Genomic DNA, 27,994 nt, shown 5'->3' with positions numbered 1-27,994 from the left:
AGACTCCGCAGTGATCCAAGTTGGGAATCGAACCCGGGTCCCTGGCGCTGTGAGGCAGCAGTGCTAACCACTGTGCCACCATGGCACCCTATCAGGATCAGTTACACCAGTGGTACATGTGAAGCAGGACCTTCCCAAGATTCCTTTGTAGTCTATTATGGTTTCTACATTTACAGGGCAGCCCAGTGGCAGAGTGGTTAGGACTGCTGCCAGGGATTCGATTCCAGACTGGGGTGACTGTCCGTGTGGAATTTGCACGTTCTCCCAATGTCTGTGTGGGTTTCCTTCGGGTGCTCCGGTTTCCTCCCACAGTTCAAATATGTGCAGGTTAGATGGATTGACCATGCTAAATTGCCCCATATTGTCCCAAGATGTGTAGGTTAGGGGGATTAGCAGGGTAAATATGTGAGGTTGTGGGGGTATGGGGCCTGGGTAAGGTGCTCTATGGGAGAGTTGGTGCAAACTCAATGGGCCTTCTGCACTGTAGGGATTCTATGTTATGTGTATCCGCTGAAGTTACTGTTTGGCAATTGTCCATTTAATGTATCTATATTTTCATGTCACTATACACATAGCAAGCACTCAGGTATTAATGCATGTTTTTTTATTTTATTTTTACATACTTCTTAGGTAAGATTCAGAATCCTCAAACTAAAATACTGAGAAATATCCACATTCTATTTCCTTAGCTTAGTATATGAAAAGCATATTTGAGGTTTCAGGTGTCAGAAATTGGGATTCACCATTCCAATCCCTTCGCATTCTATGATATTATTTTCTGATCCAGTTTCTTGATCGTCTATTTTATTGACTGTAAACTTAGCCTGAAATTTAAAAAAAATACAAATTGAACAACATATAACCAAATCTTAGTTAAATGCAACCTTTTGTTAATAAACCACCTTGCATGTAGGATGACAAGTAACTTTGATTCTATATTTTATTATTGTAATCACGTCCTGTGAAAGTCAATGTAGAATGTAGCTTCAGAATGTCTTGAAACAAAGTTCAAGGCATCATTTTGGTTATTTACTCAGTAATAAAAAGAGCTAAATTAGGATATTCAAGAGAAGTATTACAGTAACATTTTCTCATGCAAATGTCAATTTACAACCATTGCTTTCTGACTATAAAAGCTAGTCAACAACTACTGCATTAACCTGCATTTGATTTGATTTGTCACATGTATTGGTATACAGTGAAAAGTATTGTTTCTTGTGTGCTATACAGACAAAGCATACCGTACGTAGAGACGGAAAGAATGCAGAGTGTAGTGTTTCAGTCATAGTTAGGGTGTAGAGAAAGATCAATTTAATGCAAAGGAGGTCCATTCTAAAGTCTAACAGTAGTAGGGAAGAAGCTGTTCTTGAGTCGGTTGGTACGTGTCCTCAGACTTTTGTACCTTTTTCCCAACAGAAGGTGGAAAAGAATATGCCTGGGGTGTGCGGGATCCTTGATTATGCTGGCTGCTTTTCCGAGGCAGCGGGAAGTGTAGACAGTGTCAATGGACTGGGCTTCATTCACGACCCTTTGTAGTTTATTGCGGTCTTGGACAGAGCAGGAGCCATACCAAGCTGTGATACAACCAGAAAGAATGCTTTCTATGGTGCATCTGTAAAAGTTGGAGAGTCGTAGCGGACATGCCAAATTTCCTTCGTCTCCTAAAAAAGACGAACTGTTGTGGATCCAGGCAATCTGGGAGACTTGAATTGATTTGTGCCATGACTAACCTTTCGATAATGATGGATGTCAGAGCCACCGGACGATAGTCATTAAGGCACGCTGCCTGGCTTTTCTTTGTTTTCAGGATGATGGTCAGTAAAGGTTTGCATAAATGTCTAAAGTGCATCATTCACATACAGGGTTCCACCATACACATGTAGAGATGCACAGTGGATCTGTCTTTGCTCATGGACAATTGTTATTTGGAAAGGAATTAAGTATTATACCATGTATTGCATGAGACTTCAGATGGAAATAAAACTGAAGGTCAAAGTATACTTTTTACTTGGTTAAGAAGCTTTGCACATTAGATGTACTTGCCAGTATAAGGAGCAGCTCAAACATTTTATGATTGGAATAAAATGTGATGCATATAGGGTGACATCTGCATGGACTAAAAGTATCATGTTATGCTAATTTACAATGAGCATTATACATGTATGTAAGTAAACAGAGCCTGAAGTAAAAGTTTATCATAAATTAATAAGAAATAGTTATTGGCTGACTTTTTCTCTCTCAAGAAATTGTTTTGTCCTGCAACAAAATGATGCATGCACATGTAAGACAGGTACTCACTGGAAGCAAGACTTTTATATTGCTGTTGGAAAATCGTTACCAAAATTTTCAAAAATGGAATGCCACACTTCACACTGGTGCGGTAGAGGGTGTTTCTCCTGAGGGACTGGGATTGGCTATGTTATTAGGCATGAGTTAGAGTGCAGCAACCTTGAAGTATAGAGCATTTGGCCTAGAGGTGATTTTGGGTTAGTATAAAAACTATTTTGCTCTTCATCCATTATAGTTCGCCCTGGAAATGATTGACAATGACATGTGCCCTACAACATGTTCCATTCCTCAACAAGGACATCACAAAAAAAAAAATCACCATATATGAACGAAAACTAATTTAAATAACGTTGGCTAACATTTTACAGGATCACAAGAATACTGACCTTGGTTAGCATTTCTGCAAAGTGTATAGCAGTCTGGGTGTGAAGGGTCAAGGGTCCACTTCTTACTCTGGAGACACCTTTAGCCAGGGCCATGAATACGATGACCTGAGCCAGAGAAATGCAGTTGAAAAGTTTCATGGCTAGGTGACACTGACACATCAACAATCATTGAAGCAATTCTCTGTGACTTTCACTTAAAGTTTATTTATTAGTGTCACAAGTAGGCTTACATTAACACTGCAATGAAGCTACTGTGAGAATTCACTTGGGTCTGGACATAGAAAGTGTGTGCCTTCTGGAACAAGAGACTGAATACTACTGAACATTACTATGCAGTTACTTTCAAAATAAAATATACCAGTCGTAAAGAACATTGCGATTAATAGTGACATTTACCAGTGAGTAACATTGGGCATAAAAACCATGTGCTTCTCTATTCCCTTCCTATTTATGTGTGGAAAATAGATAACAGTACAATGAAGCCAATGCAATATACGAGGAAAATGTTGTTGTTTTCTAGTTTTAGATCGTATATGTAACAGATTTATATGTGCCTAAAGCAATTACCATAAAGTTCCAGCCGTAGGCCCCAAACTATACGATCACTTTTGTTAAACAGAGCTTTTATTTACAATTGGATGTTCTTAATGCAAGCTGACAATTGGTTTGCTTTCAAATATTAGTTAAAAATAGATTTTCATGTTGGAGATGATAGTCACACTGATCATATTTTTTTACCTGGCGATGGGTTAAAATAGTAAAGTTTCTGCTCCCCCTCTTATCTGAAACACATGAGCAGACAGTTGCAATACAAAGAAGCATTGTGCTGTCAATTGTGCTGCCAGGTGCTGGAGAGGAATGTTATCCACTGAGATCTACCCAACTGAAACCAGTGGTTTTAATAAAGACAAAAAAAACTTTCTAAAGCAGGAACAAGACAAAACTAGTTACAAACACAGTCATGTATAGGAGTAAGCACATTGCTAATTATTTTCCAAAATTTAAGCCCAAAGTCATTTTATGGCAATACATTTTAAATGCCCATCCAAAATGTATTTCAAGATTTGTATTGTGCTCATCTATAAAAGTTTTCACATCAATATAAATAAAAATAATGACATTGATACATCATCAAAAACAGATGCTCTTTTACATTGTTGTAGTGAAAAAGAGAGGATTGGATTTAAGTGTATGAACTTCCACTTGGCACTCAGTTAAGAAGTTCTGCATTGAATTATTGCAGCAGCAAATATGATGCATTATTTGTGGAGGTGCTTTGCATTGGACTACCAATGTGTAGTGGGGAGCAGTGAGTGGGTTAAGTTCATCAAGTGGATGCAGCAAGATCAGCCTAAGGAAAATTATTCCTCATCAAAAAACATATTTAGTTTTTAAATAAACTGTTCTGTCAATTGTCTATACCTGGTCCTGCAAATACTGGTCCACACAACCACCATGTCGAAGATTCTTCATCAGCATCTCTGCAGCTTCAATTCCAACTTTATCCGCAGCAACTCCTGCATTTCACAAAGAGTCTCGCATCAATATTTTGACTTAATCAGTGGATTTTGTTTTTTGTTCAGTTCTTCAAAAGCACTGATTTATCATGTCTTTCACACGCCCAACAAGTATCAGCTAACTCTTAATCCTTAGTTCTATTAAAATATCGTCATTATTTCCTCACTATCCTCTATACAGTACTGTTGTATTACCCCCATTGATGAAACTGCCTCTGAGAAGCTTGGTGTCGAGTCTTGTCTGAGGAAACTCATGTGAAACACCTTGGGATTTCTTACTATCCCAAAGGTACTCTATAACTGAATTTGTAGATTATGGGTAGTGGATGCAGCAGTTTGCTATTTATTCCCTGCTAATTCAACATTTAACATTGAAAACAACCTTACCTCTTTTACCAAGGGCTGATCCTGCGATGATACAGCCTGTAGAAGTTTCAGCAAAAATGCTGGAAACAAGAAAAGAAGTTTAAACAAGTTGCATTAATTATAATCACTGTAAACAATGGTCAGACGGGCCTCTCAATATTGATGAAAAGTAAGCTTTCTTGCAAATCATCATGAAAGGACTTTTAAAAAGAACTGAAGCTTCTTATCTCCATTTAAATATGTTTTCATCTCCACCATGCAATGTTCTGTACAACACTCTTAGATCAGCGGACAGGAGAATAATTAACTAGCTCATAAAAATGCTGATTTTGCCATGGATACAAAGGAAGGGTAATAGAGGAGCCAGACCACCTCCTGATCCTGGAGCTTCAATCTACCTGCGTGTAGAAAGAGTGCTCCTCTTTGACACTAGCAGCATGACTGGAATCAGTTAGGGCAATAGACTCACATCAATGGAGTTCCAGTAAGCATGCTGCTGCTATTAGGAATGCAGCAGGTAAAATTCTCGCAAGTATTTCATTTTAGAATGAAGTGTATTACACAATCCACTGTAATGGCAGTCTTTAGAGTGTAAGCACTTGTGACAATACAAATCAACCACTTCAGAAGCGTGCTTTCAATTGAGCTTGGTAATACCCAACTACTTCAAAAAACAAGAAATCAATGGGTCTAGCTGGTATAAGAATTTATTATTGAAGTAACTGAGATGCATATTTGGAAGGCTGAACTCTTAAATTAAATACTTATTTGACAAAGTTCATGTTCTTAAAATTTGTTCTTAATGGGCTACAGTGAATTTGAACTAAACAAAAGGAAAGGCTGTTGTATGACCCACTTCTTCTCAAAGAGACGCAGCCACTTCACTTCAAACACTGCAGATTATTTTCACAGCTATCTACTAATGGTTGAATAATATAAATATTAAAACATTCTTTGAAATGGAGCATGGATGGAGAGCAAAACATATGCATCATCTGACATCAGTGTCCTGTGATTTTCAGAAGCAGGGCTTAAAATAACGTAGAAAGTTCGGGGATTCCCATTCCTGGTTTCCTAATTTGACCGATGCACTAAAATACAATATTTAAATAGTGCTTTGAATACTAATATAGTGATTTTAAAAATGTTTAATATTATTAACATTATTGAGGTACCAAATCTTAAATCCTAGCGGACAAATAAGCACCTTTGATCCTATTACTGTCACCGAGAAGCACATGAAACAGGTTGGTCCATATCTACAAAGCCAAATAATCATCTACATTCCTGTATAATGAAGCAGTCAGAACACGCAAAAACAAAACATATCAATAAGTGAAAACCAAAACTTGGCAACTCCAAAATCTCAATTAAACTGGAATGAAAGACGAATATTTCATTCATGTACAATGATAGAAGGTTGCTTCTTACATAATTCCATTTCCATTTCCAAATGCCTTGTCCTTAGGCTCCTGCACAGACTGGATATTTACGTAAATATCACGCATTTCTTTTCTGATGCACCGAACGGCTGCCGATGCCATCTCATTTGCAAGCTAATAAAAAGAAAGAAACACTTTTAGTTCATCCTAATCTCAGCATGATTCACTGCCTTTAGGGTAAATGGATTGTTGCAGCAAATTATATTTTTTTAATGTTCAAAAACAACCGTTTGGTGCAAATTTGCAGTACTAGTAGGAAATTGTGTTACACACAATGAGGAAAGCAACTTGAGATCTGTCAGGCTCTATCACATCATGCCAAAATTATTAGATTGATTGTTATTATACAGCATGAATTTAGCACTTGATACTAATTCTAACAGCCCAGAGGTTAGGAGTTCAAATCCAACCATGGTGAATTGTGAAAGTGAATTTAACAAATCTGATCATTGTGTACAGAACAAGAAAACAACCAAAACAAATTGTTGGATTCCTAAAAAAAGGATCATTCCACCCTAGCTGGCACAAGTGGTTGAAGTATGCAAACTACATGGTTGACCTTCAATACTCTCCAAAGTGGCCTGGCAAGCGACTCCATTGTACAAATGATTGCGTCAAAACAAGAGGCAACTCCATCTTTTCAGCATCACCCATGCACATCTCTATAACAAGTAATAAAATGCTCTTCAAAGACCCCTGAAAGTAATGTGCAATCAAAGTTTAAAGTTACATTCAGGAAAATAATTTATTGATTGGAACCATTGCCTAATGGTCAGTGTATTGGAGCCCCATTGCAGCAGACACAACCATCATATATTATAGCCAATAACACCAACTGACCAGCACACTGCATTTTGGTCCAGGGCTTGTGCATGCCAGAGTTAGAATCCACAAGATTACTCTTTGTTCTTCTTGTAACCATTTGATACATTGCCCACACTTAAAACCAAAAATCTCTTATTTTGTAAAATGGAATCTCAAGAACATCTTAATCAACAACCAAAATCAAGGACTTAGAATCCACAAGATTACTCTTTGTTCTTCTTGTAACCATTTGATACATTGCCCACACTTAAAACCAAAAATCTTATTTTGTAAAATGGAATCTCAAGAACATCTTAATCAACAACCAAAATCAAGGTCAGCAAATAAGAAAAATAGAAAAACTTCAATTCTGAAAAATCCAGAATGAGATTTACTTCTTACCTTAAGTGGCAGAACTCCAGCAACAAAGGCTCTCCCATGAATCTTTGTAATTGTTCCTCGTTCTGTCATGTCTATTGGAGTAAGTTGTTTTACAGGAGATATTTTTGCTCTCACCTCACCGCCACCCTTTGGATAGTAACCTCTGCAAAACACATTGGCTGGTTGGTTTAAATGTAGTAGTCTTCACCTTCATGAGTGCAAACACATTAATGAATTTATATCTTACAGGTAAAGTACATGGAGAAGTCCAGAATTTTGAAGTGGGTAAATCACAAAGTATCCTATCACTATCCTGCTAGAAAATGCATGTATTTGGATAAATAGTACAGAGAATCGAGAAGCTCTATTGAGGAATACCATATCAATGTTCACCATACTGGGCAGCATGATGGCACAGTGGTTAGCACTGCTGTCTCACAGCGTCAGGGACCCATGTTCAATTCTGGCCTTGTGTGACTGCGTGGAGTTGGCACATTCTCCCCTTGTCTGTGTGAGTGTCCTCTGGGTGCTCCAGTTTCCACCCACACTCCAAAGATGTGCAAGTTAGGTGGATTGGCCATGTTCCCTTAGGTTAGGGGGATTAATGGGGTAAAAACATGGGATTATGGGGATCAGGTGGGGCGGGCTAGGTGAGATGCTGAGTCAGTGCAGACTCGATGGGCTGACAGGCCTCCTTCTGGACGCTACAGATTCTATGATATGATCTTGGTTTATATACAAAGAATGGTACTTGAATTAAGGTACAAAAAGGTGCCTAACTGCAGAGCAGTCGTATCTCAGCAAGAATCGGAAAGAGCAGGGGCCATCTGAATTCAGAGAGATTACGCTTGACATCAGAGGGCCCGAGCAAAATTGAAATAAATGACAATTGGGGGAGGAGCAGGAAACTCTCCATTAGTTGTAGAGATAGCTGGCACAATGGAGGATGGTCGTGGTTGTTGGCGGCAATCATCTCAGCACCAGGACATTACCTTGAGAAAATTCTGCTGCAATGTCCTAACCCAAACATTTTCAACCGCTTGACCTTCCCGCCAACATAAGATAAGCAGTAAGGATGTTTTTGATGACTGCAGAGCATTCAGTAGCATTCGAGACTCTTCAGATACTGAAGCAGCCCATGCTCACGTGCAGGAAAACTTGGACAATATTCAGGCTTGAGTTGATAAATGGACAATATTTGCAGCACACAAGTGCAGGGTGATCACCTTCTGCAACAAGACAGAATGTAACCCAGGCTTGTCCAATCTTTTTGCACAGGGATCCATATTTGCATATTTCTCTCACCCAAGAGGCCGATGAGCAAATTTCAGACAGATAAAGATTGGCAGAGCAATAGACTAAATTTAAAAAAAGATACAATTGCTGAGAAAAAATCCCCCAGCAATATCATGCAATAAATTATTAGGTTAAAAAGAACAAGTAATAAAAACTAATAGGATCAGCTTGTGGGTGAATATGAGTGAGTGAGTATGTGTTGATATGTGGTGCTGAGAGTAGGAAAACTGAGATTGGGCATAAGGCAGACTCACACACACCTTCACACTTCACACTCTCCCGACTACACGCACATACACAATCTCTCTCTTGCGCACATACGTACACACACTCTCCCATACTATAGCTCTCTCTTGCACGTGCGCTCACACTCTCTGCTGTGATGATAGTAGTTGCTATAGATATGTCTATTGTTTCTTCATGTTTAAGAGGAATGTTTTAAAATTCAGTCTTTTTTCTATAGGCAGTCGGTGTGTCTGGTGGAAATGTAGCTCAGATGCTGGGAGAGCATTTTAGCTATGTAGTGTTTTCTTCGTAGAGAGTTAATGGATTTTTATTTACAGACGAAGGTTTCCCATGGGGTTTTTGATTAAGTTGATAGACATAGTCATGTGATAATGTGGTTAATGGGAGGAGCTAGATATGCAGCAGAGAAAAACAGCTTTCAGTTCTTAGTGTTAGATTTGGTTGTGGGAGAGCACTTTGGAGATAGTGACCACAATTCGCTGTCTTTTGTTATTGCAATGGAGGGATAGGGCCGTACGGCAGGGCAAGGTTTATAATTGGGGGAGAGGTAATTATGATGCGATTAGGTAAGAATTAGGGGGCATAAGATGGGAACAGAAACTGTCAGGGAAAGGCACTAATGAAAAGTGGAACTTTTTCAAGGAACAAATACTGTGCATCCTTGATAGGTATGTCCCTGTCAAGCAGGGAGGAAATGGCCGAGTGAGGGAACCATGGTTCACAAAAGAGGTGGAATGTCTTGCAAAAAGGAAGAGGGAAGCTTATGTAGGGATGAGGAAACAAGGTTCAGATGGCTCGATTAAGGATTACAAGTTAGCAAGGAATGAGCTGAAAAAGGGGCTTAGGAGAGCTAGGAGGGGGCATGAGAAGTCCTTGGCGGGTCGGATCAAGGAAAACCCCAAGGCTTTTTACTCTTATGTGAGGAATAAAAGAATGACCAGGGTGAGGTTAGGGCCGGTCAAGGACAGTAGTGGGAACTTGTGTGTGGAGTCAGTCGAGATAGGAGAGGTGATGAATGAATACTTTTCTTCAGTGTTCACCAAGGAGAGGGGCCATGTTTTTGAGGAAGAGAAGGTGTTACAGGCTAATAGTCTGGAGGAAGTAGGTGTTCGGAGGGAGGATGTACTAGCAGCTTTGAATAAACTGAAGGTCGATAAGTCCCCTGGGCCCGATGAAATATATCCTAGGATTCTTTGGGAGGCAAGGGATGAGATTGCAGAGCCTTTGGCTTTGATCTTTGGGTCCTCACTGTCCACGGGAATGGTCATGACGTGGAGATGCCAGCGTTGGACTGGGGTAAACACAGTAAGAAGTTTAACAACACCAGGTTAAAGTCCAACCAAATAAACCTGTTGCTACCAAATGAACCTGTTGGACTTTAACTTGGTGTTGTTAAACTTCTTACGTGGGAATGGTGCCAGAGGACTGGAGAGTGGTGAATGTTGTTCCTCTGTTTAAGAAAGGGAATAGAAATGACCCTGGTAATTATAGGCCAGTTAGTCTTACTTCGGTGGTTGGTAAGTTGATGGAAAAGGTCCTTAGGGATGGGATTTACGACCATTTAGAAAGATGCGGATTAATCCGGGATAGTCAGCACAGATTCGTGAAGGGCAAGTCGTGCCTCACAAATTTGATAGAATTTTTTGAGGAGGTAACTAAGTGTGTTGATGAAGGTAGGGCAGTTAATGTCATATACATGGATTTTAGTAAGGCGTTTGATAAGGTCCCCCATGGTCGGCTTATGATGAAAGTAAGGAGGTGTGGGATAGAGGGAAAGTTGGCCGATTGGATAGGTAACTGGCTATCTGATCGAAGACAGAGGGTGGTGGTGGATGGAAAATTTTCGGACGGGATGCAGGTTGCTAGCGGAGTGCCACAGGGATCAGTGCTTGGTCCTCTGCCATTTGTGATTTTTATTAATGACCTAGAGGAGGGGGCTGGAGGGTGGATCAGTAAATTTGCTGATGACACCAAGATTGGTGGAGTAGTGGATGAGGTGGAGGGCTGTTGTAGACTGCAAAGAGACATAGATAGGATGCAAAGCTGGGCTGAAAAATGGCAGATGGAGTTTAACCTGATAAATGTGAGAGGGTTCATTTTGGTAGGACAAATTTAAATGTGGATTACAGGGTCAAAGGTAGGGTTCTGAAGACTGTGGAAGAACAGAGAGATCTTGGGGTCCATATCCACAGATCTCTGAAGGTTGCCACTCAAGTGGATAGAGCTGTGAAGAAGGCCTATAGTGTGTTAGCTTTTATTAACAGGGGGTTGGAGCTTAAGAGCCGTGGGGTTATACTGCAACTGTACGGGACCTTGGTGAGACCACATTTGGAATATTGTGTGCAGTTCTGGTCACCTCACTATAAGAAGGATGTGGAAGCGCTGGAAAGAGTGCAAAGGAGATTTACCAGGATGCTGCCTGGTTTGGAGGGTAGGTCTTATGAGGAAAGGTTGAGGGAGCTAGGGCTGTTCTCTCTGGAGCGGAGGAAATTGAGGGGAGACTTAATAGAGGTTTATAAAATGATGAAGGGGATAGATAGAGTGAATGTTCAAAGATTATTTCCTCGGGTGGATGGAGCTATTACAAGGGGGCATAACTATAGGGTTCATGGTGGGAGATATAGGAAGGATGTCCAAGGTAGGTTCTTTACTCAGAGAGTGGTTGGGGTGTGGAATGGACTGCCTGCAGTGATAGTGGAGTCAGACACTTTAGGAACATTTAAGCGGTTATTGGATAGGCACATGGAGCACACCAGGATGATAGGGAGTGGGATAGCTTGATCTTGGTTTCAGATAAAGCTCGGCACAACATAGTGGGCCGAAGGGCCTGTTCTGTGCTGTACTGTTCTATGTTCTATGTTCTGGCTGAGGTTTCTAAACATAGAGGTCTGCAAGCTGCTCTGAAACTCAAAATTTCTTTCTGAAAGCTTCAGAAACAGTGATAAGTTAGAAATTAATATTTTTTCCTTTCATTTTTTAGCTATTGTTCAACTATTAAGAGTTAAGCTGTTTCAAATTTTATTAGAGTTATGCTTAAACTGTGATAGAATCATAGAAACCCTACAGTGCAGAAAGAGGCCATTGGGCCCATCGAGTCTGCACCGACCACAATCCCACCCAGGCCCTACCCCCATATCCTTACATATTTACCCGCTAATCCCTTTAACCTATGTATCTCAGCACACTAAGGGGCAATTTTAGCATGGCCAATCGACCTAACCCGCATATCTTTGGACTGTGGGAGGAAACCGGAGCACCCGGAGGAAACCCACGCAGACACAAGGAGAATGTGCAAACTCCACACAGACTGTTATTAAATGAAGTTTGTTTTTACTATAATAAAGATCTCTACTTTGTCAGTGGAATTACTCCTGGAGTGAGGCATCCCATCCTCACATTTATGCCAAAATAGAAAAATTGTTGGGGTCTAGTCTGGCTTCCTCATATGACTTGGGATTCTGGTCCAGGGCCCTAACAGCAATTGGGGGCACTTGCGGGATTAAACAGTATAATTCCTTGTTTAGTTTGAGATTATTGAATTTAAAGACAGTGGGTATTGAGGAACTGGCACTTTCTTTCAGATAAAAGCAAAATACTGCGGCTGCTGGAATCTGAAGCAAAAACAGCAAATGCTGAAAAATTTCAGCAGGTCTGACAGCATCTGTGAGGAGAGAATCGAGTAAGAAGTTTAACAACACCAGGTTAAAGTCCAACAGGTTTATTTGGTAGCAAAAGCCACTTCTGGTAGCAAAAGTGTGGCTTTTGCTACCAAATAAACCTGTTGGGACTTTAACCTGGTGTTGTTAAACTTCTTACTGTGTTTACCCCAGTCCAACGCTGGCATCTCCACATCAGGAGAGAATAGAGCCAACGTTTCGAGTCTAGGTGACCCTTCGTCAGCTCCGGCTCAAGGCCAGTGCTGGGGCCTCAATGCTTTGCAATTTATATAAATGACTTGGATGAAGAGACCGAAGGTATGGTTTTCAAATTTGCTGATGATGCAAAGATAGGTAGAAAAATTAAGTTGTGAGGAGGACATAAGGAGGCTCCAAAGAAATATGGATAGGTTAAGTTAGTGGGCAAAAATCTAACAAATGGAGTATAATATGGAAAAATGTGTAATTGTCCATTTTGGCAGGCAGAATAAAAATGCTTATTATCTAAATGGTGAGAGATTGCAGAGCTCCAAGATGCAGAGATCTGGGTGTCCTAGCGCATGAATCACAAAAGATTACCATGCAGGTAATTAAGAAAGCTAATAGAATGTTATTGTTTATTGTTTGAGGAATTGAATACAAAGGTAGGGAGGCTATGCTTGTTACACAGGGCCACATCTGGAGTACTGTGTACAGTATTAGTCTCCTTATTTAAAAATGATGCAAATACAGTGGAAGCAGTTCAGAGGTTTACTAGACTAATGCCTGGAATGGGTGGGTTGTCTTATGAGGGACAACTGGACATGCTAACTTGTATCCAGTTGAGTTTAGAAGGGTATGAAGTGACTTGATTGAAACATATCATATCTTGAGGGGTCTTGGCAGAGTTAGTGTGGAAAGGATGATTCCTCTTGTGGAAGGATCTAGAACCAGGAGTCATTGTTTTTAAAAAAGTGGTTGCCGATTTATGACAGCAATTTGGAGAATTTTATTTTCCTCAGAGGGTTGTGACTCTTTGGAACTCTCTTCCTCAACAGGCAATGGAAGCAGAAGCTGAATATATTTAAGGTAGATAGATTCTTGATAAGGGAGTGAAATGTTACAGGGGATAGGTCAGAGTGTTAAGAAATCAAATCAGCTGTGATCTCATTGACTGGCAGAGAAGGTTCAGGTGGCCTATTCTTGCCCCTAATTTGTATGTTCTACAAGATGCACTGCAGCAACTCACCAAGGCTCCTTGGACAGCACCTTCCAAACCTACAATCTCTACCACCTAGAAGAACAAAGGCAGCAGATGCATAAGAACATCACCACCTAATGTTCCCTACTATACCACACATCTGACTAAGAACTATATCACCTGTCACTTGGTCAAAATCATGAAACTCCCTCCCTGACAGCATTGTGGGTGTACCTACACATGGACTGCAGTGGTTCAAGAAATGGCTCACCATACCTTCTCAAGGGCAATTATTGATTAAGATGAACCTAGTCTCTTCAGCATTGAAAATCGGCAGCAAAGATTTAACTGTTTGCATACAGTATTTTCATTTTGTCATTATTTGTCACTCATTTTAAATCCTGATTACTGGCCTAACCAATAACAAATTTCAAGAATGCATAAAAATAACTTTGCCCTGGTGTTTTGGCTAATACTTATCCCACAGCCAACATTACTTCAAAACAAAATCAAATTATCTGATCATTATTATGTTTCTTTTTGTAGAATCTTGCTGTATACAAATTGGCTGCTATGTTTCTCACAAGAAAACAGACCACTTCAAAAGATACTAAAAGGTGTTGCATGAATTCAGGTCCTTCCTGTGATAGCCCGCCCTTATCCCAATTAAGGCCCTTAAGGAGCCAATTAATGGCTACTTGAGGACCATTCCCCACTCAGCCTCAATTTGTAGGTTGGTGGCGGGTGACAGTTCAGGGGAGAAACCTGGAAACGAAGAAAGGTTGATCTTCTCTGGCAGGAGGAGGGGGCATCAGAAACTTTGTTTTGGAGTGCCCACCTGTAGGCCCAGTTACCTCTGGACCTCCACCCCACCTATCCTCCCAGCCCTGAGACCTCTTACTTGGGCCTCCAGTTCCTGGGACCTTTTTTTGGGGCGGCATGATGGCACAGTGGTTAGCACTGGTGCCTCACAGCGCCAGGGACCCCGGTTCAATTCCCACCTCAGGTGACTGTCTGGGTTGGTTGCATGTTCTCCCCGTGTCTGCGTGCGTTTCCTCCGGGTGCTCCGGTTTCCTTCCACAGTCCAAAGATGTGCGGGTTAGTTGGACTGGCCATGCTGAATTGCCCGTTAGTGTCCAAGATGTGCAGGAGAGATGCATTGGACATGATCAATATGGGGTGTTACAGGGTTAGGGTGAGGAATGGACCTAGGTAGATTGCTCTTTCAGAAGGTCAGTACAGACATGGTGGGCCGAATGGCCTCTTCTGCACTGTAGGGATTCTATGATTTAGTCTCGAGGCTGATTGGCGCAGCGCCCCTTCCAGCCACTCCAGCGCTGTTGCTGGAGGGACCAGAGATCTGCCAACCAAATTGGTAGGCAGCTTTCCAAAGCAGAGTTCCTCCTGACTGTGGAGTGGAAGAGCATGGAGCATAAAATGGCAGTCAGGGGTCTGGAGGTTTGCGGGGCTGTGTTGGTTCAAGCTCATGGTTATTTTCAAGTCAGCCCATTTTCAATATTTGAGTAATTTGGTGAAGTTGTATTCCACAATGTCAACAGGTCTGGTTATATTCAAAAGGACAATGTAAATCATTTTGTTACAGTATTAAAAATTTCAGGCTTGTCTTAGATTTTCTCTGACTCACTGCTCTAAATGGACTCTATGTCCTGTTTTCAGCTGTGCACTCAAACTGCTCGATATCTGATTACACGATACTACTACCCAGGGATGTATCAATATGAATGAAGTCTTTGTGAACTGAACACTCGTCTTTCAACTTCAAACCCCTGCTCACAAATACACTGCAATAGCAAGCCGACTAATATTTGTTTTTGGTCAATCTAGCAATGAAACAGGCACACATGCACAGGACGATAAACTGACTAGCTGAGAGGAAGCAGAGAATCCTGAATAGGAAACTGCAATAAAACAGAGCCAGCATTTTTCATTTTAGTGCACATGAAGTCAGGTGGGTCACATCTTTTTAAGTAAAATTTAGTGAGTTTAAAATTTTCTTGTCAATAGTAGATTGTGGGAAGCAAAATTAACAAACATTTTTCAACTACTATTTGTATCCTTCTAAAAATAAAAAGAAAGTTGTCTAAGATATCTGTCCTGACATGGTTTACAAGTACTACATAACAGAAGTTGAAACACCACCATATCATAGAATCAGAGAGCAGCACAGCTACACTTGAGCTAACTTCCATGGGGTACACCATCCACACTCATTTAGAAGGTCAGAAAGGCAAAAACCTGGCCCATATCTCCCAAAAATAGCTAAGATTCTGTTTTTAGCGTTTGGGGAGTCGTAGCATAAATACATTTTCATAATAACTGAAAAAAAAAGGTCATGCTAGCTTAAACTGCTAAAGCTAGAAAGAAAAACATTACAATTGCTGTGTCAGAATTTTATTTTCTTCCCAATGTAGGGGACGAGATTGTGGATATTTCAGCATTTTTGTACTCTCAGAAATAAAAATCGACAGGTTATGTGAATTGCCTGGATAAAAGCAAATTACTGCGGATGCAGGAATCTGAAACCAAAAGAGAAAACGCTGGAAAATCTCAGCAGGTCTGACAGCATCTGTAAGGAGAGAAAAGAGCTGACGTTTCGAGTCCAGATGACTCTTTTGACAAATACTTTCCAGCGTTTTCTCTTTTGGTATCTGAATCGCCTGCTCCATTTCAATAATGTGCTTCAGAGTTCCACCTTTTATTACACCAGTCTGGTATTTCCACCTCTGCATCATATTTAGTGAGAATCAACAGAATGCTAAATTCCAGACCTGCACTTCACAATTAGGAGAAGAAAACCACTGAGCTGTTTCTCACAAGGAACTATTACTTGCTTCTTCAAGCAAAGAATTTCACAGCTAACTACTATTTCAAAATAGAAAAATCATTTCTACATTCAGTCACAAAACAAATTAGGCAAAATAAAAATCAACTTCAGGTGGTAGCAACTCAGCAATCTGTCAATGAAGATTTTCTTTCAAATTGCTTCCTCAAGTATAAGTCACCCACACAGGTAACTAACAAAAACATGCCCTTTATACTCACCTCATTTTTAAATCACAACTGAACTGAAATCCAAACTTTTCAATAATCGGTTTAAATACCTGAAATACAGAAAATTTGGTTAGTTCAACCCGACATTTAACTGGAATATATTTTACTACAGCTACCATTAACCTGACTGAACAAAGACAAAGGAGATTATCACATGAACTTAATGTCTCAGTTTGCAGAGAGTATTTTGCATTTTTAGTCATTATTTTCCACTTATTTTAGACCCCTATTCCTGTTTCAAGGATGAGGAGCTATCAGTCTCCATTCATGGCCGAGAGTCCGGATATCCATTATAGTGTTGAAATTTCGTCAGCCCAGGGAGAATATTGCTTGATTGACAGCTTTGGCTCTATAATTTATTCTGTGAATTGAACAATGTTTATTTACACAAGATAAAGGGGTTTTAATTACTTGCAGTTTCTGTTATTGATACTTCAAAAGATGATTGATATTTTTATTGAGCTCTAGTAAAAGCAATCTTATTGAACGAATGACTGTTTCTAAAGCTTTAACGTACCCTATTGCCACTATAAGGTTCACTGGTTCTATACAGAACATACAGTGGATGAATGGGCATGGAATGTGTGAAGGGTCATAGCTTGGCATGGAGGGTATGAGGGACCATGGGGGTGGGTGGAGGGCATACTCTGGCAATTAGGGGCCTGGGTAAAACCTTCTAAATTTACCTTTCAAAAGGTTTCCTCGTCTATGGTTTTGTGCCCTGTCTGAAGTGCCGTGAACCACAAGTCCTTTAAAAACTGGCTGAACTCAATGAAAATTGCAGAGGACGAGAACATGCCTATCTCGGCAACGGACGCAACACATGCAAAAGAATTAAAATTCAGTATAATCATACATTTTTTGTAAATCAAGCCAAAATAGTGTCTCTGGAAAAGATAAGGGCAAATGCATTCTTCTACATATACATATACTGCATAAGTATACGTAGTCTTCTACATATATATATGTAGAAGACTACGTATACTTATGCAGTATTTTCCTCACAAACCTGCAATCACCATATCAGCTCTTAGCTCTTACTTGCAAGGTGTAGTCAATTTGTGGGGCCATTTCAGCATTAGTCCCTCCTCTTAAAATCAGTTCTGATGGAGAAGCAGCAAAGAGTACACATGGTGTAGAGACCTGCATTAATAGACAGATGCTCCTAAAAAACAAAACACAGTTGGCCATCAAGCTTGGTTGCATATCAAAGTGCAATCACTGCGTATGTCAAATATCATTCCGAAAAAATAAGGAATCAGCACATTTAGACAATTCACACAAGTTTCTTGGGAACCCTGTAGGTAGACAAGTTAGCTTTTGCGTGATGAAAACGCTCACCTGACAATAACCTTTTCAGGAATGAGTGACAGGTTTTTCTATTACTGCACATAAAATACTCGCATACACCCACCAGGTCACTTAGGGAAATTGAGGAGCTTTCATCAAATCAACGTGAGCTTCAACACAATATTCTAAATAGCAAAACATATTTAAGTGAACTTTAAATAGGTTAGTTTCTATTGCAAATTAGCACGAAGCACCCTTCCTCCAAGCTGTCTCAATATTTGTAATTATGTTTTAACATTACTATTTAAATATGTTGACATTCATTTTAGGATATGATTTCTAAAACTTGATTTTAAAAAGTTTTGAAGTTAGCTTGGTTTAATGAAACATTTGCACATGGCATATATTATGAATATAGAAGACTTGGAACCATATTTTACATCAAGTATCATGACTTCTTATAACATTTTGCATTATATATATCTTAAAATCATGAGCTGCTCATAACAAGTAAATATTTGTTCTTTTGTGAAAGATTTATCTGGTATCTGCATAATTGGAAGCTTTTGTGTTCTCCTCTCATCAACATACATTGCAGTTTGCTATCTACTCTAATCCATTTCTTTCAGTGGTGACTATATTGCCTCTCCTTGGTCTTATATTCAGCATGTGGAGATGCCGGCGTTGGACTTTGCAATAGACTGTGCTTATATTCAGCAACAGGAAGTGCTATAGATGAGACATTATTCTGCATCACCAGTGAAAGGGAAAGACCAATATCACCCAACAATGACAATGCTGGACAACCTCAACCTCGTTGCACCTGATTTGATTTGATTTATTATTGTCACATATATTAGCATACAGCAGAAAGTATTGTTTCTCGTGCGCTAAACAGACAAAGCATACCGTTCATAGAGAAGGAAACGAAAGAGTGCAGAATGTAGTGTTACAGTCACAGCTAGGGTGTAGAGAAAGTTCAACTTAATGCAAGGTAAGTCCATTCAAAAGTCTGATGGCAGCAGGGAAGAAGCTGTTCTTGAGTCGGTTTGGTCCCTGACCTTGTAATCCTCTCCATTAGAGTCTGTTTACTCCCACTTCCATAGCATGACATCATTGCAAGTTGCTGCGACAGTAAATAATTTACATCCAAGCAGGAGATGGGGTTAAAACTATTTCTGGATATCAGCGGGCAGAATCTCAGAAATATAGGCCAAATTAAGAGAAAATAAATGCCTTCTAACATGAGGATGTCACAGTTTACAAAGCACAATGTATTTTGACTTTTTTTTTGCTAGGGTAATTACCTGTAAAGTATAACATTCCATAATAAAGATCACCCAATATCTCCTATTGGAAACTGTATGTTTGGCCAATATGGGAAAGATAAAAGTCAGGCACAGCTATGATTCCTTCCAAAATAAAGCTGAGTGTTGGGAGGCTTTGTCTCAATTCACTCTTCAAGAAGTGCCATGGAAAGATATTTGAAAACTGCAAGCAGCCATTAAATTTGTATAGCTCCTCTTATTAAAATCCTCAGATTCCATGACACAGCCTTTCCAATTATCTTCAGTTGCTCAAGTAGGTTGATACTTTATTTACATTTAACTTATTAGAAGCTCAGGAAGTCAGTCTCTTAATTACAGCATTGTTACCATGCTAAATTACTCACATTATTCAAATTAAAAATTTCAGCCAATTCAGGTAATTAGACTAGTTTTAAAAGTTTATGTTTTGATAATTGTCAATGTTTGACATTCTTCTGAGGTCCTTGGTGTGAAGTTCCACATCAAATATAAAAGGCATTGAATAATGCTTGTATCAATAAGGACAAAGAAAATGAATTAGTTATCCCAGTCCTGCTATAGTTAGGCTCCTGCATTTCATGTCTTAAATAAAAGTTAACGCAGCATCAATACTTATGCTTACCCAGCTGTTTTTGTATCTGCCACATGGTTTCCTCCTTTGATTTTACCCGGAGAGAAAGAGATTTCTGTTGAACCAACTTTTGCTTCTTCAAGGCAGCCATCACATAAATCACGAATCATCTCAAGTCCTGTCAGATGCTGTGGCCTGAAGATTGGAACATTTTTTTTTCAGTATTTACACAAATTAAGTTTTTGAGGTTTCTGCTTATGAACATTGGTGCTCTTTAAGATGAGGTAGGTTGGTTCTTAGCCAACCAGGGCCGACATCAAGCTCTCTTGGATCAAGGCCACCATGTTAGGTGAAGAATAAGTTTTCCTCTATTCTGTATCAACTATGTGCCTCAGATCCAATCACAGAAAAATATCCCTTTTTTATTCAATTTTAAATGCTTCAATTTCTGACAGCAGCTATCTGTTGCCATAAGTGATGCTGCAGATTTTCACCAAAATTAGAGCAGGTATTTGTTGTGGGACCAAATCATAGTGAACTGCTTTCAAGCCATCCAAGCTCAAGTCACAACTTAAAGTCAGCAAACAGAGGAAACATTTATCTCGTCAGAATAGTCTGATTTTAAGTCACATCACAGCACCATCCAATGTCTACACAGATTTTGTTTCATAAACAACCAATAAACAAGGCACATTTACAGAAACTATCAGGAGACTGGTGATCAACATTTTCCAACTGGATCTGACCTTTATAAATTATTTATCTTGACCCCTGATTACTAAAATACTTTTTTTTTTGAAAGGCTATTTTTACAATTCTGAATGCAAGGACATTTCATAGAAATGTCAGTTTACCTTTGGTATGGTTACCTTCAGTCCCTACTTTGACACTTTTTAAAATAGGAGAATTTAAGTGTGCACCACTCAGGTTTAGATACAATCATCCAATGTTGTAACTCTGTGGGGCAAATTGTGAGGAGGAACAGAAAGAAACTGGCCAAAAATGAAAGTAATCTTCTGGCATTGCAGTGCAGAAAGGATAGAATCCAACAAAGAAATAACTGGAATCTGGTGAATAAACAGCAGCAATAAACAGAAACTGTAAATAATTAAAATCTGAAGTAAAAGCAAAATACTGGGGAGGAGTAAACAGTTACTGTTTAATGAGTTTCTATCTTGATTTAAAAGTCACACAGTCTTCAAATGCTCCCTCCAGTTGGATGTCACTGAAATTGCACCAAAAACCAACACAAGATTCTATACACTTTCATATGGCTGAACAGCATTTGACCCCTCTCCAACAGCACAGGAGAATCTGGATTATGCAAACTGTACTGTGCAATATTTACTAAAAATCACTGCCATAATTCAAAATCACACCGTGGATTTTCAATAGCATATTGTACATAGCATTAATAGCAAGCTGGCTAGAGGATATGAATATTATTTCAGATTGACAGGTTACGGGTAGGCACGTACCTCAGATGTGTGCTAAGACTTTGATCACAAGGACAGGAGAAATTACATTGAAATTTGTGATGATGCCATGTTAGGGGGCTTGACAAACTAAGCAAGATTGAATTTAATCTATACCTAATTGCCCAATGCAGATAATAAATTATTCTAAAAAGAATAGTGAAAATAAGTAAGCAGTAACATTCTCAACAAAATGTATAGACATTTATCATACAAAGTTCCAGACTGGTGTGCATTTCTGGGCATCCCCTATACAAAGAATATTATAGATTTGGAAGGGTACAGCAAAGATTCACTGAACTATTGCTAGGAATAAGAGCTTATAGTAAAGAAGGCTAAAGAAAAAGGTTTCATCTGGAATAGAGAAGGTTAAGACAGATCCAAGTAGCAGCTTTCTAAGCCATAACTGGTTTTGAAATAACATGCTATGACATTTAAGTCATTCCGTGCACCAGCAGAGATGTGCTAACAAGGAGGCACATAACACAAGGATCAACATATCATATTTGTACTGTGCCTTTAATGTAATAAAGCATTTTAAGGTACTTCACAGGAGCAATTATCAAACAAAATGACACTGAACCGCTTAAAGCCACATCAGGATAGATGACCAAAAGTCTGTCAAAGAAGTAGGTTTTAAGGAGTATGTTAAAGAAGAAAGCATGTTAGACAGGTGAAATGTAAGAGGTATTCCAGACAAATGCCATAACAACTGAAGGCATGATTACCAATGATGAAGCAATTGAAATTGGGATACTCAGGAGGCTAGAACTAAAGGAACGCAGATATCTCAGAGGGTTGTGGAGCTGAAGGACATTATAGAAATAGACAGAGGCATGGCTATGAAGGAATTTGAACCCAAAGGTGCACATTTTCAAAATAAGGAAGTTAATATAGGTCAGGGAGCATAGGAATGATAGGTGCACGGGACTTAGTGCAAGGTAAGAGATGGACTGCTGCATTTTGCATGACCTCAAGTTTGCGGAACAACCAGGAGTGCATTGGAATAGTCAAGTCTAGAAGTTACGAAGGCACAAATGAAGGTTGCGACAGCAGATGAGCTCAGAGATGAAGTCAGGCAATGTTACAGAGATGGAAATAGACAATCCTTAGTACGGTATTAAAAGTGAGGTCAGAGCACACCTCAGGGTCAAAGGTGACACCAAGGTTGCAAACAGACTGGTTTAATCTCAAACTGTTACCAGTGAAGGGGTTTGAGTTGCTATCTAGGCAGAATAGTTTGGAGTGGCTTAAGTCTTTCAAGATTTCATTCTCGGAAATATCTGCACATCCCATACAGAATCTCAGATGAGGCAAAAAAATGAAAAGAAAAATAATTACTCCCGCACTACCCTCAGCCCAACTCAGCTTATTAGAATGTGGAATACTTTACTCAAAGTAGCCATAATATAAAAGGGAACTATATAAGAATTTGAAAAAAAAATTAGAAAAAGATCCTAGGACAGCAGAATTTTATTTTGTATTATCCAACATCTGCACATTCTACTGCTCCCCTACTGGCCTAAACCTAGATATTCAAAGTTAGTGGGGTTCCTCATTGGCTGTAAGAGAAAAGGGTATTGCGAAATGAATCAGTGGCTGGTAAACACAGAAAAATGTTAAAATGTATGATCAAGTCATACAGATTGGGGGTTAGTGAGAAGGAAAGCATCAGTTAAATTGACAACAGACTTGTAGCACAATTACCGAAGTCCAGGTGTGCTTCTCCCAGCTCGTATATTGTGGATTTTTATCTTGACTCCGAGTAGGCAACTTAATGCTGTGCACACACGCAAAATCTGTCCACCCTGAAAAAAGAAAAAGGCACTTTTATAATCTTAAAATTTGTACACAAACATAGCAATAATTATATTTATATAACACCAGTAATGTTGCTTAAAGTGATTCACAGAGGTGTAATCAGCCAGCCAAAGATTGTGATATTAGATGGGTTAGAATGGTCCCCTTTCTATGGTTTGAAGTGAGTCTTAAGGAAGAGCGGGAATTTTAAACTGTGAAGCTCAGACAGGGCTTATTGCATTGGCCATGCTGAATTCTCCCTCAGTGTACCTGAACTGAGTGTGACGACTAGGGGATTTCCACAGTAACTTCATTGCAGTGTTAATGTAAACTACTTGTGACACTAAATAAACAAATTAAAAACACAGCCACCAATGTTATGGTAAAGGGAAGATGCATAACGGGTTAGAGCCAAAGAAATAGAGTTCCAGGATGGCGAACTGTACTTGGTGTGGGATATTTTTTTTTTTTAGAAACCCTACAGTGCAGAAGGAGGCCATTCGGCCCATCGAGTCTGCACCGACCACAATCCCACCCAGGCCCGACCCCCACATATTTTACCCGCTAATCCCAGGACTCTAAGGGGCAATTTTTTTAACCTGGCCAATCAACCTAACCCGCACATCTTTGGACTGTGGGAGGAAACCGGAGCACCCGGAGGAAACCCACGCAGACACGAGGAGAATGTGCAAACTCCACACAGACAGTGACCCGAGCCGGGAATCGAACCCGGGACCCTGGAGCTGTGAAGCAGCAGTGCTAACCACTGTGCTACCGTGCCGCCCTGTGTAAATATGTTTCAGGCTATGGTGTTTTATATGGTGAGTGAGGGATGGGAGGTTGGAAAGAACAGCATCAGAATAGTAAAGTGAAAGTGACAAAATGATGGTTGAGAGTTTCAGATGTAGATGAGCTATGGTAGGGACTGATGCAGAGGTAGATAAGGTTTATGGATGTGGAAGTAGGTGCTGTCTGTTTTGCAGATTTTGGAATCAGGTGGTCATCTTGGGTTTGAATGGGATGTTGAGATTCCTAATAGTCCATGATAGTCTCATTCAGCTTGATACAGTGACTGGAGAGGGGATGAAAACAGTTTATGGTGGTGGCAAGGGGTTTGTCAAAGACAGTTGCTTTGCTCTTAATGTTGAACATGGAAAATGGAAATTGGACCTCAACCACGATTGGAGATCAGAAAAGCAGACTGAAAACACAAAGGCAGCAGAGTTCAGAGGTGGTGAATACGTAGAACTAGGTACAATCAGTGTCTGTGGATGATGTGTCTAAGGGTTAACCTGTCTCCGAAGATGACAATGGGGCTAAGGACGGATTCATAGTGAAATTTAGGGAAAATTGAGGGTACTTGTATTCACAATCACTAAGAGCCAGAAGTGCTACCAACTGAACTGTGACCGTTTCCTCAATATGTGATGTGTTGGAGAGCATTAACTTCCACCCATTAGGTCACAGTATCCTGTGACATTGAACATGTACTTCCCCAGGTTGATAACACACAGTTGCCAGAGGCTGTACAGGTCTTTTACATGGCACTGGGTTAATGACTGCATCATGAGAAATCTTGGCAGGTGTCACCTTCCATTTTGCTCTCTCAGCAATACCTCCCACTGATACTACCTTGGTCAAAACAACTACTTACCAAATCTGTGTAAATGTTTTAAAATCACAATTCATTTTCTTCCCAAACCATATGTCATCTAGTGGGTGGTGATGTTTTGTAAGATGAATAACACTTTATCCATAGCCATTGCTTCATGATTTTATTAAGTGCCCTTGTATAATTCTACTGCATAAATATAGACTGTATGATAGGGTGGACCACGGGTGCATTCTAAATATTCATATATCTCAAATTACGACTAGGATTACTTCTGATTTAGGATTTATCCACCAATCCTGGAACACCAAAAACATTTTGGACTCGGAAATTCAAACAGTGCAGTCGAGAAAATTAAATATATATAAAACTGCAAATAGGCCAGAATTTGCCTGGGTCTGGTCGACAGAGTGATAGAGGTTCCCAACCCAAGGGCAATAGTCTGCACACCTGGCATTGCAAGAATCAAAACTTCCAGCACATTCCTGGCCAGATTGATAAAAGCAAATTACTGTGGATACTGGAATCTGAAACCAAAAGAGAAAATGCTGGAAAATCTCAGCAGGTCTGACAGCATCTGTAAGGAGAGAAAAGACTTTGACAAAGGGTCATCTGGATTCGAAACGTCATCTCTTTTCTCTTACAGATGTTGCCAGACCTGCTGAGATTTTCCAGCACATTCCTGGCCAGATTAAAATGGACGCACATCTGATCAATGTGGGTACAATTTCTACCAGACGGATTTTATTTTTACATACAATTTTCCTGAGGTTTTATTATGATCTATTGTTGATGCCAACCCTACAATGAAGAAACGTTTCAGAGTTTGGGACTGAGTGGCCGGTTTAATCCCCGCTCTCCTCTCGGTTGGAGCCGCCATTCAAACGTTAATACTACTGGCTGCTCCTCACAACAAGGCCCCGAAAGCCGCGATATCAGCGGAACGGAGCCCAACTCCAGGCAGCAACCACACTCACCCCCTCCATTATCCCACCATCAATCTCAAAGACCTGCTCCGCCATTGCCGCCAGCCGAAAGAGCCGCGTTCGCCCAAAGTGCCGCAGTCTGAAGTCACAGTCTCCCGAGCCGGATCCGCACGTCAATGACCCAGTCAAACCCCGCCCCTCACACATCAATCACCCAGTCAAACCCCGCCCCTCACACATCAATCACCCAGTCAAACCCCGCCCCTCACACATCAATCACCCAGTCAAACCCCGCCCCTCACACATCAATCACCCAGTCAAACCCCGCCCCTCACACAACAATCACCAAGTCAAACCCCACCCCTCACACATCAATCACCCAGTCAAACACCGCCCCTCACACATCAATCACCCAGTCAAACCCCGCCTCTCACACATCAATCACCCAGTCAAACCCCGCCCCTCACACATCAATCACCCAGTCAAACCCCGCCCTTCACACATCAATCACCCAGTGAAACCCTGCTCCTCACACATCAATCACCCAGTCAAACCCCGCCCCTCACACATCAATCACCCAGTCAAACCCCGCCCCTCACACATCAATCACCAAGTCAAACCCCGCCCCTCACACATCAATCACTCAGTCAAACCCCGCCCCTCACACATCAATCACCCAGTCAAACCCCGCCCTTCACACATCAATCACCCAGTGAAACCCTGCTCCTCACACATCAATCACCCAGTGAAACCCTGCTCCTCACACATCAATCACCCAGTCAAACCCCGCCCCTCACACAACAATCACCAAGTCAAACCCCACCCCTCACACATCAATCACCCAGTCAAACACCGCCCCTCACACATCAATCACCCAGTCAAACCCCGCCCCTCACACATCAATCACCCAGTCAAACCCCGCCCCTCACACATCAATCACCCAGTCAAACCCCGCCCCTCACACATCAATCACCCAGTCAAACCCCGCCCCTCACACATCAATTACCCAGTGAAACCCCGCCCCCAGTCAATCACACAGTGCAAACCCCGCCCCTCGCTTCAATCGCACTGTGGAACCCCGCCCCTCAATCGCCCAGTGAAGTCCACCCTACGTCAATCACTCAGTGGCAACCCCGCCCTCACCATCAATCACCGACGGCTTTGGGAGACTACACCTTGATGCACTATCAATACCCAGAGACGGAATCTGGAATAATAGGCTTTTATTAACTATAAAAGGGAACTAACTCTACAGTAAACTCTAACCGAGGGAGCGGACCAGAATGAGGCGAAGGGGAGGAGCAGCCACCTTTATACCCCAGTGAACAGGGGAGGAGCCTCAGGCAGCACCGGTAGGGGTGTGTCCAGTCATCAGAACATAACAGTGGTTATCAGGACATAACAGTGGTTATCAGGACATAACAGTGGTTTACCACATTCACCCCCTGTTTAAAAAAAAAGTCCAGTGGGGGTGAGATGGGTGGAACTATATATACAGAGTCACAGATTAAGTCGGTTCGGTGGCTTGATCCGCCGCTGCGACCGCTGTAGTGTAGGTTGCGATGTCGGTTCCGATGGCCGCGAAGTCAGTTGCAGAGATTGCAGTGTCGGTTTGGGTGCCAAAACCCGATTATCGGACCCATCCCCAGCCTCGTCCAACTGCCGGGTGCGTGGTGACGGTTCCCGGGGCTCAGGCGAGCTGTACACAGGAGTGAGAGAAGTGAGCAGTGACCCTGGTGCTGTTTGGAGACCAAAAGAGTTTGGGGCTGTGGGGTTGAGGGGCATAGTGGACTCCGGGGCACCCGTGGGTGCTAGGTCCCGAATCGAGACTGTGTCCTCTCGCCCATCGGGATACGCCATGTAGGCATATTGGGGATTGGCGTGGAGGAGCTGGACCCTATCGACCAGGGGATCCGACTTCCGGGTCCGAACATGCCTCCGGAGCAGAACAGGGCCGGGGTACACCAGCCACGACGGTAGGGATGTCCCCGAGGATGACTTCCTGGGGAACGCGAACATTCGTTCGTGGGGAGTGGCATTGGTTGCTGTACACAGGAGGGACCTAATCGAGTGTAGTGCATCAGGGAGGACCTCTTGCCAGCGGGTGACTGGAAGACTCTTAGACCGCAGAGCTAGTAGAACGGCCTTCCAGACTGTTGCGTTCTCTCTTTCCACCTGTCCGTTTCCCGGGGGGTTGTAGCTGAAAGTCCTACTCGAGGCTATGCCTATAGAGAGTAGGTACTGACGCAGCTCATCACTCATGAAAGAGGATTCCCCAGTCGCTGTGGATGTAGCTGGGGTAACCGAACAGAACGAAGAGACCATGCAGGGCCCTGACGACCGTGGCCGAGGTCATATCCGGGCAGGGAATGGCAAAG

General features: G+C 41.2%; 1 protein-coding gene across 1 annotated transcript; it reads right to left on the bottom strand.

Annotated features, from left to right (window-relative positions):
* Positions 1 to 584: 584 nt before the first annotated feature.
* Positions 585 to 25,826, bottom strand: rtca (RNA 3'-terminal phosphate cyclase). Its single transcript, XM_078218226.1, has 11 exons — positions 25,668 to 25,826; positions 22,986 to 23,086; positions 19,855 to 19,998; positions 17,677 to 17,800; positions 16,627 to 16,685; positions 7,207 to 7,348; positions 5,990 to 6,114; positions 4,580 to 4,638; positions 4,098 to 4,192; positions 2,676 to 2,780; positions 585 to 824 (listed from the first exon to the last, which is right to left on the bottom strand). Exons 1-11 carry the CDS (start codon positions 25,821 to 25,823, stop codon positions 726 to 728), a joined length of 1,209 nt encoding a protein of 402 aa, XP_078074352.1. The 5' UTR covers positions 25,824 to 25,826; the 3' UTR covers positions 585 to 725.
* Positions 25,827 to 27,994: the final 2,168 nt, after the last annotated feature.

This window comes from Mustelus asterias, chromosome 8, assembly GCF_964213995.1.
Source record: "Mustelus asterias chromosome 8, sMusAst1.hap1.1, whole genome shotgun sequence".
Taxonomy (NCBI): Eukaryota; Metazoa; Chordata; class Chondrichthyes; order Carcharhiniformes; family Triakidae; genus Mustelus; species Mustelus asterias.
Note: the sequence above shows the minus strand (reverse complement) of the source record. Positions and strands in the feature narration are given on the sequence as shown.

Excerpts from the sequence above, each read along its gene's own strand:
- rtca (XM_078218226.1), bottom strand. The coding sequence starts at position 25,823 with ATGTGTGAGGGGCGGGGTTTGACTGGGTCATTGACGTGCGGATCCGGC. Across the intron at positions 23,087-25,667 it reads ATGGTGGGATAATGGAGGGG|GGTGGACAGATTTTGCGTGT; the intron begins GTGAGTGTGGTT and ends TTCTTTTTTCAG. Across the intron at positions 2,781-4,097 it reads ACCAGTATTTGCAGGACCAG|GTCATCGTATTCATGGCCCT; the intron begins GTATAGACAATT and ends TCTCTGGCTCAG.